At 47.4% G+C, this 20063-nt stretch overlaps 1 protein-coding gene across 1 annotated transcript; it reads right to left on the bottom strand.

The window, feature by feature from the left end:
- Positions 1-1607: 1607 nt before the first annotated feature.
- On the bottom strand, positions 1608-15908 carry LOC148048729 (solute carrier family 22 member 6-A-like). Its single transcript, XM_087703716.1, has 10 exons — positions 15217-15908; positions 14305-14408; positions 12660-12814; positions 10235-10403; positions 8385-8508; positions 6690-6805; positions 5749-5963; positions 4834-4942; positions 3706-3909; positions 1608-1872 (listed from the first exon to the last, which is right to left on the bottom strand). Exons 1-10 carry the CDS (start codon positions 15613-15615, stop codon positions 1662-1664), a joined length of 1806 nt encoding a protein of 601 aa, XP_087559842.1. The 5' UTR covers positions 15616-15908; the 3' UTR covers positions 1608-1661.
- Positions 15909-20063: the final 4155 nt, after the last annotated feature.

Raw genomic sequence — 20063 nt, forward strand, 5'->3', positions numbered from 1 at the left:
CAGCCATGTGACTGGGTGGGCATGGCCAACTTGTAAAATGTGGTGAAACTCACTTAACAACGCTCTTGCTTAGCAATCAAAAGGTTGGCTCAGGAACTCTGGCATTTGAAGCACGCAAGTCTTAAATCTGTCAAGTTACAGGACCCTCGCACCCCTAACCCTTTAGAAAAAAAAAAAAGGGGTGTTCAAACTTGACAGCTTTAAGACTTGTGGACTTCAACTCCCAGAATTCCTCCTCCAGTCATGTTGGTTCAGGAACTCTGGCATTGAAGCGTGCAAGTCTTAAAGCTGTCAAGTTACAAGACCCTTGCACCCCTAACCCTTTAGGAAAAAAAAACCCCAGGGGTGTTCAAACTTGACAGCTTTAAGACTTGTGGACTTCAACTCCCAGAATTCCTCCTCTCGCTCTTAATCTTGATAATGTGCAGATGGGCGGGGGGAGGAAGCTGGAACCGGTTCTAAACGGCCCGGTAGATTTGTGGAACCTCTTCTATAGAAGAGGTTGGAACTGGCAGGAACCCACCCCTGAATCAAGGGAACAGCTAGCCTCCAGAAGTTGTAGGTGCTATATAATTATACCATCAGCGAGAGCCAGTTTAATCTAGTGGTTGAGGCATCAGGCTGGGAAACCAGGAGACAGTGAGTTCTAGTCCCACCTTTGGCACGAAAGACAGATGGGTAACTTTGGGCCAATCAACAGGAGACAGTGAGTTCTAATCCCGCCTTTGACACCAAAGACTGACTTTGGGCCAATCACCAGGAGACAGTGAGTTCTAGTTCCACCTTTGGAACAAAAGCTTACTGGGTAACTTTGGGCCAATCACCAGGAGATGGTGAGTTCTAGTCCCGCCTTTGACACCAAAGACTGACTTTGGGCCAATCACCAGGAGACGGTGAGTTCTAGTCCCGCCTTTGGAACAAAAGCTTACTGGGTAACTTTGGGCCAATCACCAGGAGATGGTGAGTTCTAGTCCCGCCTTTGACACCAAAGACTGTCTTTGGGCCAATCACCAGGAGACGGTGAGTTCTAGTCCCACCTATGGTACGAAAGCTGGCTGGGTAACTTTGGGCCAATCACCAGGAGATGGTGAGTTCTAGTTCCGCCTTAGGTATGAAAGCCAGCTGGGTGACTTTGGACCAGTCCCTCTCTCTCAGCCCAACCCACCTCACAGGGTTGTTGTTGTGGGGAAAACAGGAGAAAGCTGTGTTGGATATGCTGGCTGCCTTGAGGTCTTTGTAAAAACAATACAGGTAGCAAACAAATACTACTACCACTACCACTACCACTACTACTACTACTACTACTACTACTACTACTACTACTACTACTATTTCTTCTTCTTCTTCTTCTTCTTCTTCTTCTTCTTCTTCTTCTTCTTCTTCTTCTTCTTCTTCTTCTTCTTCTTCTTCCTCCTCCTCCTCCTCCTCCTCCTCCTCCTCCTCCTCCTCCTCCTCCTCCCCCCCCCCCAGCAAGGAAGAGGAACCAATTGTTGATATTAAAAGCCCGATTAGTTGCAGACAGACTTTGAAACCAATCTCTGGGTCAATCTTGATTGCTCACCCCCCTATTTAGAATTTTCTACTTAGCAAATGCCTCCACTTGGATATGCTATAAGAAAGCAAGACGTTTCTTTAATGCGCTATTACTGAGTTTAACAACGTTATCCTAATGCATTGGGAATCGTGATGGCTCCTTTGGGGGTATCAGAGGAAACTTCCATTCCGACTCCTCCCGTGTCTCTATTTCCCAGGTTTTCTGGTAGCCTGGAATCTTTCTCCGTCTCTTTCATTTCTTTCATATCCAGGAGAACTGCGCCTGGATGACAAACCTCGTCTTTTCCGCCGTTTTCTCTCTTTTCTTTCTCCACGCTCCTAAGACAGGGCAATTAAAAGAGGAAGGAGGATTTAAAGGCAGAGGGGGCAGTTTAAGGCATCCGCTTGGCGAAGTAACACAACATATTGAAAGGTAGTTTGTTTGCAGTGGTCAAGACGCTAGGCTGGAAACCAGGAGATTGTGAGTTCTAGAGCTGCCTTAGACATAAATACTGGCTGGGTGACTTTGGGCCAATCACCAGGAGAAAGTGAGTTGTAGTTCTACCTTAAGTATGAAAGCTGCCTGAGTGACTTTGGGCCAATCACCAGGAGACAGGGAGTTCTAGTCCTTCTTTAGGCATGAAAGCCAGCTGGGTGACTTTGGGCCAATCACCAGGAGAAGGTGAGTTGTAGTTCTACCTTAAGTATGAAAGCTGCCTGAGTGACTTTGGGCCAATCACCAGGAGACAGGGAGTTATAGTCCTTCTTTAGGCATGAAAGCCAGCTGGGTGACTTTGGGCCAATCACCAGGAGATGGTGAGTTGTAGTTCTACCTTAAGTATGAAAGCTGCCTGAGTGACTTTGGGCCAATCACCAGGAGACAGGGAGTTCTAGTCCTTCTTTAGGCGTGAAAGCCAGCTGGGTGACTTTGGGCCAATCACCAGGAGATGGTGAGTTGTAGTTCTACCTTAAGTATGAAAGCTGCCTGAGTGACTTTGGGCCAATCACCAGGAGACAGGGAGTTCTAGTCCTTCTTTAGGCGTGAAAGCCAGCTGGGTGACTTTGGGCCAATCACCAGGAGATGGTGAGTTGTAGTTCTACCTTAAGTATGAAAGCTGCCTGAGTGACTTTGGACTAATCACCAGGAGACAGGGAGTTCTAGTCCCGCTTTAGGCATGAAAGCCATCTATGTGACTTTAATCCCCAGGATGTGGGGAGTTCTAGTCCCACCTTAGGCATGAAAGGCGAGCTGGGTAGCTTTGGGCCAATCACCAGGAGAGGGTGAGTTCTAGTCCTGTCTTAGGCATGAAAGGCATTTGGGTGACCCTGTGCCTGTCCCTTGCTCTCAGCCCTAGAAAGGAGGCAATGGCAAATCAAATGAAAAATCTTTCCAAGGAAACTGTAGGCTAAAGTTGTCACGGTTGAGAAACACTGAACTAAATCAAGTCCCAAAGTTGATGGATCTTGGCTTATTGATTCAAACATGTGACTTTTGATTTGCCTGACACCGACTGTCTACTAAAACGGTTCCTTCAAGTTTCTTCCCCTCCCTCCCACCAACTGTTCTGACCGAGGCTTCCCAAGAGCCTGAAGCAAACTCCTGGTCCTGACAAAAAAACCCTTTTATTAATTGACTGTGAATTCTGCTCCTTCACATCCAGCAAAGTCTTTCCAGGGAGGATTTACAGTCACAGACCTTATCTGGCTTGGAGAGCTGCCAGGCCAATCTCTGCAGAACTAATTACCTCCTGCAAACACCACTCCCCTTTCGCTCCTCTTTTATTTCCTCTGGGAGGGGCCATTCACCGTCCATCTGTGGCATTCCTCCCAAGTCGACCCCTGTTCTTTAGCTGTTCCCTTTGTCTGGCAACTCTGCGCATGCGCACACTGGGAACAGGCTCCAGCTGTTTGCCTGCCTCACTGATGTCTGACTCAGAAGGCAGCTGATAATTGTCAAGACGGCTCTGGCCCCCTCTCTGCCTCCGACACAGAGCCCTCCTCAGAGCCTTCCCCAGACTCCAGGACTGGCCCAGGTTCCTCCCCAACCCTCCTCACTGTCTGAATCTGCTGCCAGCTCTGCTTGCCGCTGACGGGCCACAACAGCACCTAGAATTTTCTAGCTGCAATTAAACACACAACAAACAAGGACTAGCAAGTCCTATTATTACTGACCTGCTCTCTACGTCTTCTATTGTATCTGGTAGCGGAACATTTAAAGTCTCGGGCAGGAAACAGGCGGCCATCCCGGAGACGATTGGGGCCGTGGCATAGATGACAAGCGGAAGGGATGGGAAATACTCGCTGGTCATCCTCACCAGAGGGGCCACGATCCCCCCGATACGCGCCATGGTGTTCCCAAAGCCCATCCCAGTTTGCCTAACGTGCAAAACAGAGGGAAGAATTAAGTTTTAGTTAAACTCACCCTTCACCAACTCAGTTCTCTGGGTGTGGTGGTACTACAACTCCCAATACTCCTTGCACCTGGCCAGGGTGCTTGGGAGTTATAGCATACAGTTACTCCTCGATTTACAAAGCACGATAGAGAGAGTTGGAAAACTCATTGTTAAGCAGTATGGTCGTTCAAGTGAGACATGCATGACGTCTCTTGCAGCGTCCCCGGGGTCACATGATTTACATGCAGACACTTGACTCGCTGACTCACATTTATGACGGTTGCAGTGTCCAGGAGTCATGTGATTGCCTTTTCCGAATGTCTGTACAAGCCAAGTCAAGGGGGAAGCCCGATTCACTTAACAACCTCGTTAGTAGTTTAACAGCTGCAGTGATTCACTGAGCAGAGTGGTGCGGTGGCCTAAAAGTGGAGTTCTCACCTCACAATCAGGAGGCTGTGAGTTCAATCCTAGGTAGAGGCAGATATTTATCTCTTTCTCTCGGCACACTGAGAATATCTCTGCTGAACAAAACTCCGCGTTGGCAACAAGAAGGGCATCGGGCCATTAAACACTCTGCTAGCTCCATTCCGTTGCCCCGACTCCACCCCCGCAAGGGATTATTATGGGGCCGTTAAATGAGGATGATGAGTGATTCACTTAACCAATGTGGCAAGAAAAGTTTGTAAAATGGCGCAAAACTCCCTTAACAAAATGTCTCACTTAACGACATAAATATTGGGCTCAGTTGTGGTCGTAGATTGAGGACTTCCTGCATTCTGTTATTCTGAGATTTCCCTCTCTTTAATTCCACAGTTATGTTGCAACGAAAGCCAACCACCCATGTTTTCAGAGGCAAACTGTTTGGCGGGAGCTTCTAACATTATCCCAGAATATCGCTGAGTGGTACCTGATCACTGTAGGGTAGAGTTCTCCAGTGTATAAAAAGACGCAGCTGAAAGATGCCCCCAGACATCCTTTTCCAAAGACAGCAAAGATGGTCCTTAGGATCTGCATATCTAGAAAAGATCAGAACGTCAACTGGGTGTTGTCCTGATGGGATTTCAGTTTCTTGATGAAGGTGCCGAATCAGAAACTGGGAGGAGGCGAGTTCTAGTTCAGCACCCTACTTATATTAGTTTGGAAGGTCCTAAGGGTTAATCAGCATATCTGTTGTGGCCCATCAGCGGAGCTGGCGGCAGATTCGGACAGTGAGGAGGGTTGGGGAGGAACCTGGGCCAGTCCTGGAGTCTGGGGAAGGCTCTGAGGAGGGCTCTGTGTCGGAGGCAGAGAGGGGGCCAGGGCCATCTGACAGTTATCAGCTGCCTTCGGAGTCAGACATCAGTGAGGCAGGCAAACAGCTGGAGCCTGTTCCCAGTGTGCGCATGCGCAGAGTTGCCAGACAAAGGGAACAGCTAAAGAACAGGGGTCGACTTGGGAGGAATGCCACAGATGGACGGTGAATGGCCCCTCCCAGAGGAAATAAAAGAGGAGCGAAAGGGGAGTGGAGTTTGCAGGAGTCCATTAATTCGCTTCATTGGTTCGTGACTCTCCAAGACTCCTGGCCAAGTTGTGCAGAGATTGGCCTGGCAGCTCTCCAAGCCAGATAAGGTCTGTGACCGTAAATCCTCCCTCGAAAGATTTTGCTGAATGTGAAGGAGCGGAATTCACAGTCAATTAATAAAAGGGTTTTTTGTTGGGACAAGGAGTTTGCTTCATGCTCTCGGGAAGCCTCGGTCAGAACAAGAAGAAAGATAAACTGTGAAATTATTTTGCTTATTTTGCAGAAATAAAACTATCGGTCAGTCCAGTCCTGGAAACTTACCATGGGACACAAAGATATTCCCCGCGATGGACAGCCCAGCTAAGATGAGGCTTAACGCCTGAGCGTTGCGACGGCCGGAATAGCAGATCACAAGGAAAGCCACCAACTTTGCCGGAATGTCTACTGCGCCGAAGATCACCTGGATAAGGTAGATGCTGACGCCAAAATTCTGCAGGTCCATCGCCAGACCATAATAGGCAAAGCTGGTGGAGAACCTAGAGTGGCCAATGGATTTAAAGAAATTAAAATGTTTGTGGTGCTGATTAGTCCTGCCTTAGGATTGAAAGGCAACTGGGTGACTTTGGGCTAAGCACTAGGGGATGGTGAGTTCTAGTTCTGCCTTAGGGTTGAATGGCAACTGGGTGACTTTGGGCTGAGCACTAGGGGATGTTGAGTTCTAGTTCTGCCTTAGGGTTGAAAGGCAACTGGGTGACTTTGGGCTGAGCACTAGGAGATGGTGAGTTCTAGTTCTGCCTTAGGGTTGAAAGGCAATTGGATGACTTTGGGCTGAGCAGATGGTAAGTTCTAGTTCTGCCTTAGGGTGGAAAGGCAACTGGGTGACTTTGGGCTGACCACTAGGGGATGGTGAGTTCTAGTTCTATCTTAGGGTTGAATGGCAACTGGGTGACTTTGGGCTGAGCACTAGGAGATGGTGAGTTCTAGTTCTGCCTTGGGCATTTTCACGTGCTTTCAATCTGCTAGGTTGGCAGAAGCTGAGAGACGTAACAGGAACTCACTCCGTTACGTGGCGCTAGGGATTTGAACTGCCGACCTTTCTGATCGACAAGGTCAGCATCTTAGCCACTGAGCCACCACGTCCCTTAGTCGTAAGTTGAGGACTACCTATATTCACGAAGCCAAGAAGAATTAAAGCTTTGCTTTGCTCCCTCCCCCCCCCCCCCGGTTTCTCTTTTGGGGTATCTTCCTTCCGCTTTGCTTACCAGACGAAGGAAAGGCATAAAGTGACTCGGCGCAGGGACGGCGTCCGCACCAAATCAGCCACCGGGAACTTGGTGTTGGCTGAGGAATTATGTGTCTGGAGACTGGCTTTCAAAACCTGGGAAAACAGGCCGAAAAAGAATTGGCTGTTTTGGGCGCCACAAAGCTCCTTTGTCAGAATTTGCAAAGATTAAATGATCAATGGACAAATTTTGATCTGCTACCTATTTCCAGGTGCTTGGAACTTTTGGCATGGAGAATAGCGCAGGATGGAATGGATGGATGGATTAATGGACGGACGGATGGATTAATGGATGGATAGATGGATGGATGGATTAATAGATGGATGGATTAATGGATGGATGGACAGATGGGTGGATGGGTGGATGGCTGGAAGGATTAATGGGTGGGTGGGTGGATTAATGGATGGATGGATTAATGGATAGATAGATAGATCGATGGATGGATGGATTGATGGATGGATGGATTAATAGATGGATGGATTAATGGATGGACAGATGGACAGATGGATGGGTGGGTGGATGAATGGAAGAATTAATGGTTGGGTGAGTGGGTGGATGGAAAGATTAATGGATGGGTGGGTGGATGGATGGAAGTACTAATGGGTGGGTGGGTGGGTGGATGGATGGATTAATGGATGGATGGAATAATGGATGGATGGATTAATAGATGGATGGATGGATGGATGGATAGATGGATGGATGGATGGATTAATGGATGGATTGGTTTGTAGATGGGTGGATGGAAGGATTAATGGATGGATGGGTGGATGAATAGATGGATTAATGGATGGATAGATCGATGGATGGATAGATGGATGAATGGATTAAAGGATGGATGGATGGATGGATTAATAGATGGATGGATGGATGGATGGAAGGATGGAAGGATTCATGGATGGGTGGGTGGGTGGATGGAAGTACTAATGGGTGGGTGGGTGGGTGGATGGATGGATGGATGGATTAATGGATGGATGGATTAATGGATGGATGGAATAATGGATGGATGGATTAATAGATGGATGGATGGATGGATGGATGGATGGATTAATGGATGGATGGATTTGTAGATGGGTGGATGGAAGGATTAATGGATGGATGGGTGGATGGATGGATAGATCGGATGGATAGATGGATGAATGGATTAAAGGATGGATGGATTAATAGATGGATGGATGGATGGATGGATGGATGGATGGATGGATGGATGGATGGACGGATGGATGGATGGAAGGATTCGTGGATGGCTGGGTGGGTGGATGGAAGAATTCATGGATGGGTGGGTGGGTGGATGGATGGAAGTACTAATGGGTGAGTGGGTGCGTGGATGGATGGATTAATGGATGGATGGATGAAGAGACAGTTTGGTGTCTAATGGTGAAGGCATCAGCTAGAATCCAGAGAATTCCATCTTAAGCATGAAAGCCAGCTGGTGACTATGGGCCAGTCCCCCTGTCTCAGCCCAATTCACCTCACAGGGTGGTTCTTGTGAGGCAAATAGCAGAAGGAAGGAGTATCAGATACGTTCATCATTTTTGAGAATGAGGGGAGGGATGGAGAGAGGGGAAGGGAAGAGAAGAGAAGGGGGAAAGGAGAAAGGAAAGGAAAGGAGGAGAAAGGAAAGGAAATCCCTTCATGCTTGCCTAAGAAAGCTACATTGCTTTCTGGATCTTATACCTCCAGGCTGAGCTTCTCCTGGCAATCCTTTTTCCCATTCGTCCGAGCGACCTTCTGCAGCTCTTTCAGCGCCTGGTCGAGTTTGCCCATCGTGGCATACCAGCGGGCAGACTCTCGGAACCACCTGCCCGAGAGAGAAACGGAAGAGCGGTGGAAACAAGAGGGGCCGGGCAGAAACAGCCCATGGGTTGAAAGCCGGCAAATTTTGGTGAAGAGAAGCATCTCCCTAATTTTCATTCTATGGATCTCTTTTCCCCCCACCCTCTCTCATTCTGCCCTGTTTTTCCTTCTTTCAGCCCAGGCTCCTGAGTCATCGCCGTCGTCATAAGTCGAGGACTACCTGTATCGGCGACGTAGCTTGCCGCCAAGTTGTAGAGCCAATTCTTTTTCTCTTTTTAAAAAAAAGCTTTATTCATAAGCGTTTTTTTGAATACAGTGTATTGTCGGGGTGCACCGTTTACAAAAAAGGAAGACCATCGAAAAAATAATAACAGATATTAACACATAAAAACCAGTGGTGAAATTCAATTTTTTTTTACTACCGGTTCTGTGGGCGTGGCTTGGTGGGCGTGGCAGGGGAAGGATACTGCAAAGTCTCCATCCCTTCCCCATTCCTTTTTTTGCGCGCCGAACCGACAGTAATGCCGGCAACAACCCACCCCTGGTGGGAATGGAGATTTTGCAGTATCCTTCCCCTGCCACGCCCACCAAGCCACACCACGCCCACCAAGCCACGCCCACAGAACCAGTAGTTTAAAAAATTGAATTTCACCACTGCTTCAGAGCCTTCTTGGTTCGCCTTCCACACTAGTCCCAGTTTCTCATGCGGGAAAATTAATGTCCCACTCTTAGAATAAAATAGAATAACAGAGTTGGAAGGGACCTTGGAGGTCTTCTAGTCTGACCCCCTGCTCAGGCAGGAAACCCCTACACCACTTCAGACAAATGGTTATCCAACCTCTTCTTAAAAACTCCCAGTGTTGGAGCGTTCAAAACTTCCGGAGGCAACTTCTGTTCCACTGATTAATTGTTCTGACTGTCGGGAAATTTCTCCTTAGTTCTAAGTTGCTTCTCTCCTTGATTAGTTTCCACCCATTGCTTCTTGTCCTACCCTCAGGTGCTTTGGAGAATAGCTTGACTCCCTCTTCTTTGGGGCAGCCCCTGAGATATTGGAAGACTGCTCTCATGTCTCCCCTGGTCCTTCTTTTCATTAAACTAGACCTATCCAGTTCCTGCAACCGTTCTTCCTATGTTTTAGCCTCCAGTCCCCTCATCCTCTTTGTTGCTCTTCTCTGCACTCTTTCCAGAGTCTCCGCATCTTTTTTACATCTAGGTGCTTCTGCGGAAAAGTGGCCATGTCATATTTTCCCCTTTACCAGAGGGAGCCCCCTTTTGGATTACTGTGAAGCCGTTACCATGGCAACTCTGCTGCGCTGTACAGTAGAAGCCATTTTAAGGCTGTATCTTAACAGAACACACACACTGAGGGTTGTTAGGGATGTCTTACCCCCACAGTATTTGTCTCCAGAGAGTAAATCATCTCTCTGGAGACAATTAGGACTATTCCAGCTCCTTGTTGGGAAATCAAGGTGCTTCTGTGGAAAAGTGGCCATTTCATAGATAGAGCATTAAAAATCTCCCCTAGTCCTTCTTTTCATCAAACTAGACATCCCCAGTTCCTGCAACCGTTCTTCATACATTTTAGCCTCCAGTCCCCTAATCCTTTTTCTTGCTCTTCTCTGCCCTCTTTCCAGAGTCTCCACATCTGTTTTACATCTGGGGGAACCAAAACTGAATGCCGTACTCTTGCCGTACAGCATCTTCAGTTGCAAAGGTTGCAAACCACCTACCAGCCATAGAGGAAGAAGGCAAAATAGGGGATGGACACAGCCAACTGAAGCCAACGCCAGTCCCGGATGGCGTACGCCACTCCTGCGAGGATGAACTGCCCAAGGCTGTAGCTGTACCCAGTTACCATGCTGACCGTGGCTCGGGAATGCATCGGTGTCCACTCCACAGCTAGAAAAAAAGATGGAACAGAGTTGGAAGGGACCTTGGAGGTCATCTAGCCCAACCTCCCTCGCCCAAGCAGGAGACCCTACACCATTTCTGACAGATGGGCAGTCCAGTCTCTTCTTGAAAGCTTCCAGGGATGAAGCTCCCACAACTTCCGAAGGCAACTTCTGTTTCATGGGTGGATTGTTCTCCCTGTCAGGAAATTCCTCCTTATTTCCAGGTTGAATCTCTCCTTGGTCAGTTTCCATCCATTATTCCTTGTCTGGCCTTCTGGTGCTTTGGAGAATATCTTGACCCCCTTTCTCTTCTCTGTGGCAGCCCCTCAAATATTGGAAGACTTCTATCCTGTCTCCCCTGGTCCTTCTCTTCACTAGACTAGCCATGCCCAATTCCTGCAACCGTTCTTCATATGTTTTAGCCTTCAGCCCCCTAATCATCCTGGTTGCTCTTCTCTGCACTCTTTCTAGAGCCTCAATATTCTTTTTATAGTGTAGTGACCAAAACGGGATGCAATATTCCAAGTGTGGCCTTACCAAAACTGGATAGAGTGGTATTAGTACCCCCATTGATCTTGATTGTATCCCTCTGTTAATGCAATTTAGGATTGCATTGGCTTTTTTGGCTGCCTCTGCACACTACTGGCTCCTATTTAGCTGGTTCTCTAAGACTCCAAGATCCCTCCCACAGTCGTGCTATTAAGTCTGGTTTCAACTCCCAGAATTCCCCATCCAGCATGTTTTGAGATGGGTGGACTTCAACTCCCAGAATCCCACAGCCAGGATGCTTTAAGATGGGTGGACTTCAACTCCCAGAATCCTAAAGCCAGCATGCTTTAAAATGGGTGGACTTCAACTCCCAGAATCCCACAGCCAGCATGTTTTAAGATGGGTGGACTTCAACTCCCAGAATCCCACAGCCAGGATGCTTTAAGATGGGTGGACTTCAATTCCCAGAATCCCACAGCCAGCGTGCTTTAAGATGGGTGGACTTTAACTCCCAGAATCCCACAGCCAGGATGCTTTAAGATGGATGGACTTCAACTCCCAGAATTCCCCAGTCAGCATGCTTTAAGATGGGTGGAGTTCAACTCCCAGAATTCCCCAGCCAGCATGCTTTAAGATGGATGGACTTCAACTCCCAGAATCCCCCAGCCAGCATGCTTTAAGATGGATGGAGTTCAACTCCCAGAATCCCCCAGCCAGCATGCTTTAAGATGGGTGGACTTCAACTCCCAGAATTCCCCAGCCAGCATGCTTTAAGATGGATGGACTTCAACTCCCAGAATTCCCCAGCCAGCATGCTTTAAGATGGATGGACTTCAACTCCCAGAATTCCCCAGCCAGCATGCTTTAAGATGGGTGGACTTCAACTCCCAGAATTCCCCAGCCAGCATGCTTTAAGATGGGTGGACTTCAACTCCCAGAATCCCCCAGCCAGCATGTTTTAAGATGGGTGGACTTCAACTCCCAGAATCCCCCAGCCAGGATGCTTTAAGATGGGGACTTCAACTCCCAGAATCCCCCAGCCAGCCTGCTTTAAGATGGGTGGACTTCAATTCCCAGAATCCCCCAGCCAGGATGCTTTAAGATGGGTGGAGTTCAACTCCCATAATCCCCCAGCCAGCGTGCTTTAAGATGGATGGACTTCAACTCCCAGAATCCCCCAGCCAGCATGCTTTAAGATGGATGGACTTCAACTCCCAGAATTCCCCAGCCAGGATGCTTTAAGATGGGTGGACTTCAACTCCCAGAATCCCCCAGCCAGCATGTTTTAAGATGGGTGGACTTCAACTCCCAGAATCCCCCAGCCAGGATGCTTTAAGATGGGTGGACTTCAACTCCCAGAATCCCCCAGCCAGGATGCTTTAAGATGGGTGGACTTCAACTCCCAGAATCCCCCAGCCAGCGTGCTTTAAGGTGGGTGGACTTCAACTCCCAGAATCCCCCAGCCAGGATGCTTTAAGATGGGTGGACTTCAATTCCCATAATCCCCCAGCCAGCGTGCTTTAAGATGGGTGGACTTCAACTCCCAGAATCCCCCAGCCAGCCTGCTTTAAGATGGGTGGACTTCAACTCCCAGAATCCCCCAGCCAGCTCCCAGAATCCCACAGCCAGCATGCTTTAAGATGGGTGGACTTCAACTCCCAGAATCCCCCAACCAGCATGCATTAAGATGGGTGGAATTCCACTCCCAGAATCCCCCAGCCAGCCGTTTTGCAGGAGGCGTCGTATTTGGAGTTGCCAGAGGGAGAGAACTTACACAAGGAGACACAATTGAGGCCAACCCCGGAAACAGCCATGCCGGTTAGGAAGCGCAAGACACAGTAAGCGCTGAAGCTGGGGACGAACGCCGTGCAGGATCCAGAAACGGCCATCTGGAAACACGACCAAAGAAGTAAAGCCTTCCGCCCGAATCTACAAGGAGGAAAAATAAATATACATCAACCTGGTGTGTTTGTGGCACTGTGAAAATATCATGAGGGTGTCTGTGCGCGTGTCCCCGTCCTGAAGAAGAATAGAGGGGAGATGGATGGCCAGAGGAAAGTACAGCTAGTCCTCACCTTATGACCATTAATTTAGTGGCCATTCAAAGTCACAATGGCGTTGAAGGAAAGCGATATAGGACAGGTCCTCGTACTTATGACTGAATGGTGGCATGATCAAAATTTGGATGCTTGGCAACTGGTATGTATTTAGGGCAGTGTCCCGGGGTCAACACGATCCCCTTTTGCAACCTTCGGACAAGCAAACTCAATGGGGAAGCCAGATTCGCTTAACGACCGTGTGACTGAGTTTCCCTTAACCACTGTGGTGCGAAAGGTCATAAAATGGGGGGAAATTCACTTAACAGCTGCCTTCTTTAGCCATGGAAATTGTGGTCATAAATCAAGGACTATCTGTAGGGAGTTAGTACCCTTCAAGACTCTGGGTTCTTTCAATCCTAATTTTTTTATTAAAAGTTTAAAAACCCAAAGCTAAAAAAAATAAAGATGGACTAGGAAAAACATATAAAGGAAATGTGCAAGGAAAGATGAATGTATATTCATCTGTTTGGGGGACAAAAATGATAAGTGGGTTATACAATATATGTGTGTTTGTGTATACACACACACACACACACACACACACACAGATCTATCTATCTATGCATGCATGCATACATACATACGTACATACGTACATACGTACATACATACATTCATCATTATCTATCATCTGTCTGTCTGTCTGTCTATCATTTATCCATATATCCATATATACATCATCTATGCATTCATTCATCTATCTATCTATCTATCTATCTATCTATCTATCTATCTATCTATCTATCTATCTATCTATCTATCATCTATCATCTATCATCTGTCTATCATCTCTATCCATATATACATACATACATTAAATTCATCATTATCTATCATCTATCTGTCTATCTATCCATATATAAATACATACATCATCTATACATTCATCTATCTGTCTGTCTATCTATCTATCTATCTATCTATCTATCTATCTATCTATCTATCTGTCATCTATCTATCTATCTATCTATCTATCTGTCATCTATCTATCTATCCATCTATCTATCTATCTGTCATCTATCTATCTATCTATCTATCTATCTATCTATTTATCTCTATCAGATAGATTGATAGATAGATAGATAGATAGATAGATAGATAGATAGATAGAGTATAAATATCTATATAAAGAGTATAACCCCTTCATCATTTTGTCTCCAAAAGAGCTTTGCTTAACAAAGTTACTTTCAACAAGACATCACTGTGGCATTAGACTGCGAATCAATGTTTGATGGATCCGTTGTCACAACCACCAAGCTTCCAATAATGGTCAAAAGAAGCTGGTTTCTTTTCAAAGGAAAAAAAATATCTACTTCTTACTTGTCAGAGAGGCCCCCAAAGATGATGGCACCCACCAGCACACCAGCCATGTAGATAGACTGAGCCAACTGCTGGAGGCTCCGGAAATCGCACACCAGGTCCCACTGCAGGAGGACAGGAATAGAAATATCGTAATCCACAACACGGATGGACGTTGGCCCTCCAAACAGAGAGAGAAGGGCTAAAAGGACCTGTGAAGTTCAGAAGAACATCATGCCCAAGATATGAGAACCAAGAAGACAGAATAACAGGCTTGGAGGGGACCTTGGAGTTCATCTGGTCCAACCCCCTGTTCAAGAAGGACACTATCACATAGTGTTTCCCTCGCACATATGTGCTAGTCATTCCCGACTCTAGGGGGTGGTGCTCATCTCCATTTCAAAGCCGAAGAGCCAGCGCTGTCCGAAGACGTCTCCGTGGTCATGTGGCCAGCATGACTCAACTCCAAAGGTGCATGGAGCGCTGTTCCCTTCCCACCAAAGGTGAACAGTTGCAGGAACTGGGCCTGGCTAGTCTAGTGAAGAGAAGGACCAGGGGAGAGCATCTTTCAATCTTTGAGGGGCTGCCACAGAGAGGAGGAAGGGGGCCAAGCTATTTTCCAAAGCACCAGAGAAGGAACAATGGATGGAAACTGACCAAGGAGAGATTCAACCTGGAAACAAGGAGGAATTTCCTGACAGGGAGAACAATCAACCCATGGAACAGAAGTTGCCTTCAGAAGTTGTGGGAGCTTCATCCCTAGAAGCTTTTAAGAAGAGACTGGACTGCCCTCTGTCAGAAACGGTGTAGGGTCTCCTGCTTGGGCAATGGGTTGCACTAGATGACCTCCAAGGTCCCTTCCAACTCTGTTAATATGTCTAAGGAGGAGCCTAGCGACCTTCCACCACGTCAATAAGCGAGCATTCTTCTTACCTCGGTTATAATGGTGGATGTGAAGACTGTCCTTTCATAGGTCCACCCATCCAGACACGGCTCCTGCTCGGCCTCCGTTGGCTCCCGTCCCGTTGAGTTCAACCCCAACAGCTGCCATTGGGGGGTGACAAAACGCCAACACTTCTCCGGCCTCCAGGCCTCATCCTGGGGGATGAACGCCCTCAGCAGCGCCCGGCAATCCGCGTTTCCCGTGGCATTCCCGTCGGCGCACCCTTTGCTTGGCGCCACCCGGCAGTGATGCCCGGGAATCCCGGCTGTGAAATTCTGCAAGAGGTTGTGAGCTGCCATCAGGAGCATCGGAAAACACAGCAGGGCTACGTTGAGGACTTGGAAGCGTCCCATACCACCCACTTGGTCCAGAAGTTCGGCAAACGGCATGGCGGTCTTGGGTGGCACGAGGTAGACTCGACGAAAACACCGCCCTCACGACGGAGAGACTCCGTCGGCAGCAAAGTTGTCTCACCGATGGGGAAACGGCCGTCCTGGCTACTTTGCGGGACCTGAACGAAGACGGAGCGAAGGGAGGATGTGGCGGAGGAGATCCAGTGGGTTACGCAATGCCAACCGGACTCCCGGCGTGCCCATCTGCTCCGGCGTTGAAATGCAAACCAGTGGCGGGAGAAAACTCCTCGTTTCTCCTGCCGGCTGGGCAAATAGATTCAGCGGCTGCCCACTGCGCGTTGTTCTTTTGTCACCCCAGGGTGTGTTTTGATTCCACTCCAATTCTTTCCCTGCACCTCTCAGGAGCCAACGGGGCAGCTGAGGTCCAGGCGTCGTGCGTCGTCAAAGTTTGGCCCAGGGTTCGCTCACTTTACGGTTGCAGTTTCGGATTGTTTTTGCCTTCGGGATCAGCTCCTGCCGAATTAAGCTAGCTGAGCTGCTTTTCTTTGGGGTTGGAAGGGATGGAAAGAAAGAAAGAAGGAAGGGGAAGCAGGATTTATTTTCTCGGGAACGTAGGTAAGATAGCAACGGCGGGGGTCAGTCCAGGCCAAGTCGAGAGAAATAAGAATTTTTTTCTTCTTCTTCTTCTAAGTCGTTGGCATTCAGGGCTCAGAGCCAGCTACCCAAGAAGGCAAGTACAGGTATTTCTCTCCTTAGGCCCCAACATTTCCATTGTTTAGCAAATCCGATGAGTTTTGTCCCATTTTTATAAAGAGCCGAGGTGGCGCAGTGGGTAGAGTGCAGCACTGCAGGCTACTTCAGCTGACTGCTAGATCAGCAGTTCGGCTGTTCAAATCTCACCGGCTCAGGGTTGACTCAGCCTTCCATCCTTCCGAGGTGGGTAAAATGAGGACCCGGATTGTTGTTGGGGGCGATATGCTGACTCTGTAAACTGCTTAGAGAGGGCTGAAAGCCCTATGAAGCGGTATATAAAAATCTGCTATTGCTATTGCTATTTTTGCCACAGTTGTTAAGCGAAACACTGCCGTTGTTAAGAGGAATGATGCCGTCATTAAGCAAATCTGACTTAAACACACACACACACACACACAAGCGTTTGCTTGTAGGAAGCCATTTGGGAAGGTTGGTCCCGTGACCCCCGGGAGCTGCTTCCATCGTAAATATGAATCAGTTGCCAACTATTCAAATTCTGATTAGGGGACAAACAGGTTCTAAATCACTTTTTTCCAGTTCTTTTGTGACTTCAAATGGTCACTAAACAAATGGTCGTAAGTCAAGGACTACCTGCGTTCCGGCAGTGGGCAAAGAGAAAGTTGAAAATAGGTAAAGGTAAAGGTTCCCCTTGCACAGCAGTGCTAGCCGTTCCCGACTCTAGGGGGCGCTGATCATCTCTGTTTCAAAGCCGAAGAGCCAGCGCTGTCCGAAGACGTCTCCGTGGTCATGTGGCCGGCATGACTCAACTCCCCCGAAGGCGCACGGAAGGCTGTTCCCTTCCCACCAAAGGTGGTCCCTATTTTTCTACTTGCATTTTTTACGTGCTTTCGAACTGCTAGGTTGGCAGAAGCTGGGACAAGTCACGGGAGCTCACTCCATTACGCGGCGCTGGGGAATCGAACCGCCGAACTGCCGACCTTTCTGATCGGCAAGCTCAGCGTCTTAGCCTACTGAGCCACCACATCCCTAAGTTGAAAATGATGGGCCTCAAATCCCTCTTATATCAAGCTACGACATCTGTTCTTGGAAGTGGTTCTCTGGAAGTTCTAAAACTAGAGCTCCCAGCACCCTCACCTACCAAGAAACTCTTCATTTAAGTACCTTTGCATCAATTTACCCTGGAGGGGGAGCCGATGACTGGAAAGATTTTTTTTTTGCGGCTGCGTACACGCGACAAACTCATCATCTGAATGAAAAGGCAGTTGAGACGTTTGTGGGTTGTGGTAGAAAATCTAACTTCCCAAGAAATCAAGCCTTCCCATGAAGCTAGAACACGGCTTATGGGTTGGGCTGAATGTGTTAGGAGAAGTCAGTTAATGTAACTGGGTTTGCTAGTGGCGTAATCTGGCTTGTTTTGAACTGTGGGAATCCTCTTTTTGGGGGGTCTTAGAAAAGCAGCAGCTGGTTGGACAGCTGAAGATTCCAAACCAATTCTCCAAATTTAATCTTTGAAGAAAACAATTGGATTTGGCTAGGAATCAGGAAATAGTGAGTTCTAGTCCCGCCTTAGCCATGAAAGCCATCAGGAGGAAGGACAAACATACATAAGTTTGTCTCCTTGAGTTATTTATAAAAATGATAAAGGTGGGATATGAATGAATGAATGTATACAATAGTATAGTATGGCCTAGCATTTATTGTCATCGTACATCATGTATACAACGAAATTGGTTGAATGAATGAATAAAGTTTGATGTGGAGTACTTTGGGGCAGGCCTTGTTTTAAGCCTAATCAATTTGAATGTTAAGACTGTGACAGCCAGTTCAGCCATTCATTTCTATGCAAAAATATCACACCCTGAATCAAAACAAGGATTGCAACTGAGCCCACAATTAGAATGGAATGGAATGGAATAGAATAGAATAGAATAGCAGAGTTGGAAGGGACCTTGGAGGTCTTCTAGTCCAACCCCCTGCTTAGGCAGGAAACCCTACACCACTTCAGACAAATGATTATCCAACATCTTCTTAAAAACTTCCAGTGTTGGAGCATTCACAACTTCTGGAGGCAAGTTGTTCCACTGATTAATTGTTCTCACTGTCAGGAAATTTCTCCTTAGTTCTAAGTTGCTTCTCTCCTTGGTTAGTTTCCACCCATTGCTTCTTGTCCTGCCCTCAGGTGCTTTGGAGAATAGCTTGACTCCCTCTTCTTTGAGACAATCCCTCAAATATTGGAAGACTGCTATCATGTCTCCCCTAGTCTTTCTTTTCATTAAACCAGCCATGCCCAGTTCCTGCAACCGTTCTTCATATGTTTTAGTCTCCAGTCCCCTAATCCTCTTTGTTGCTCTTCTCTGCACTCTTTCTAGAGTCTCCACATCTTTTTTTACATTGTGGGGACCAAAACTGGATGCCGTATTCCAAGTGTGGCCTTACCAAGGCCTTATAAAGTGGTACTAACCCTTCACGTGATTGCTCTGTTTATGCAGCCTAGAACTGTGTTGGCTTTTTTGGCAGCTGCTACACACGGTTGGCTCCTGTTTAAATGGAAGGGGAAGGGTAACCTACTGATCTCCCCCTTCCACCCTCCCAATTGAAATGGCTTTGCAAGGTCTTGGCAAGCTTGGTTTAACAGTGATTAGAATCAACGTTTCCCAAAGTATAATTCGCTGTTATATAATTCTCTTTTGTTTGTGCAGCGTGAGCCAAGCTCAGCCTGTGGCCGGCCCAGTTAAATAGAAAAAAATCTTTTAAAAAAATAATCTCCCTTGTAATTTGGAATTGTTAAATCGGCGGTTTCTGGAATCGCCACTAACAAAACAGCAAAGGCAGAATCACAGATCCGGAAGAGACACTGGGAGGTCTTCTAGTCTAACCCCCTGCTCAAGGCAGGAATCTTTACCCCATTCCAGACAAATGGCTGTCCAATCTCTTCTTAAAAACCTCCAGTGATGGTGCATCCACAACTTCTGGAGGCAACTTCTGTTCCACTGGTTAATTGTCCTCACTGTCAGGAAATTCCTCCATAGTTCTAAGTTGCTTCTCTCCTTGATTAGTTTCCACCCATTGCTTCTTGTTCTACTCTCGGGTGCTTTGGAGAATAGCTTGACTCCCTCTTCTTTGGGGCAACCCCTGAGATATTGGAAGACTGCTATCATGTCTCCCCTGGTCCTTCTTTTCATTAAGCTAGACATGCCCAGTTCCTGCAACTGTTCTTCATATGTTTTATCCTCCAGTCGCCTAATCGTCTTTGTTGCTCTTCTCTGCACTCTTTCTAGAGTCTCAACAACTTGTATATATTGTAGCGACCAAAATTAGATGCTGTATTCCAAGTGTGGCCTTACCAAGGCCTTATAAAGTGCTATTAACACTTCACGTGATCTTGATTCTCTCCCTCTGTTGATGCAGCCTAGAACTGTGTTGGCTTTTTTGGCAGCTGCTGCACACGGCTGGCTCCTATTTAAATGGTTGTCCACTAGGACTCCAAGATCCTTCTCAGAGTTACTTGCATTAAACTATTAAGCTTTTTGATTGGGTCTCTCTTTAATAATCTTCCACCTATTACTTCTCCTGCCCTCACATGCTGTGAAGAACAGGTCAAACCCTTCTTCTCTGTGGCAGCCCCTCAAATATTGGAAGACTGCTATCATATCTAGTCCTTCTTTTCATTAAACGAGGCATCCCCAGTTCCTGCAACCGTTCTTCCTATGTTTTAGCCTCCAGTCCCCTCATCCTCTTTGTTGCTCTTCTCTGCACTCTTTACAGAGTCC

This window comes from Thamnophis sirtalis, unplaced genomic scaffold (genome assembly GCF_051295495.1).
Source record: "Thamnophis sirtalis isolate CommonGarterSnake01/CBP01778 unplaced genomic scaffold, rThaSir2_p1.2 scaffold_2, whole genome shotgun sequence".
Taxonomy (NCBI): domain Eukaryota; kingdom Metazoa; phylum Chordata; class Lepidosauria; order Squamata; family Natricidae; genus Thamnophis; species Thamnophis sirtalis.

Coding starts and splice junctions, on each gene's coding strand:
- LOC148048729 (XM_087703716.1), bottom strand. CDS start 15,615: ATGCCGTTTGCCGAACTTCTGGACCAAGTGGGTGGTATGGGACGCTTC. Junction 14,409..15,216: donor CATCCACCATTATAACCGAG/GTAAGAAGAATG, acceptor GTCCTCCTGCAG/TGGGACCTGGTGTGCGATTT. Junction 4,943..5,748: donor GAATATCTTTGTGTCCCATG/GTAAGTTTCCAG, acceptor GATCTTTTCTAG/ATATGCAGATCCTAAGGACC.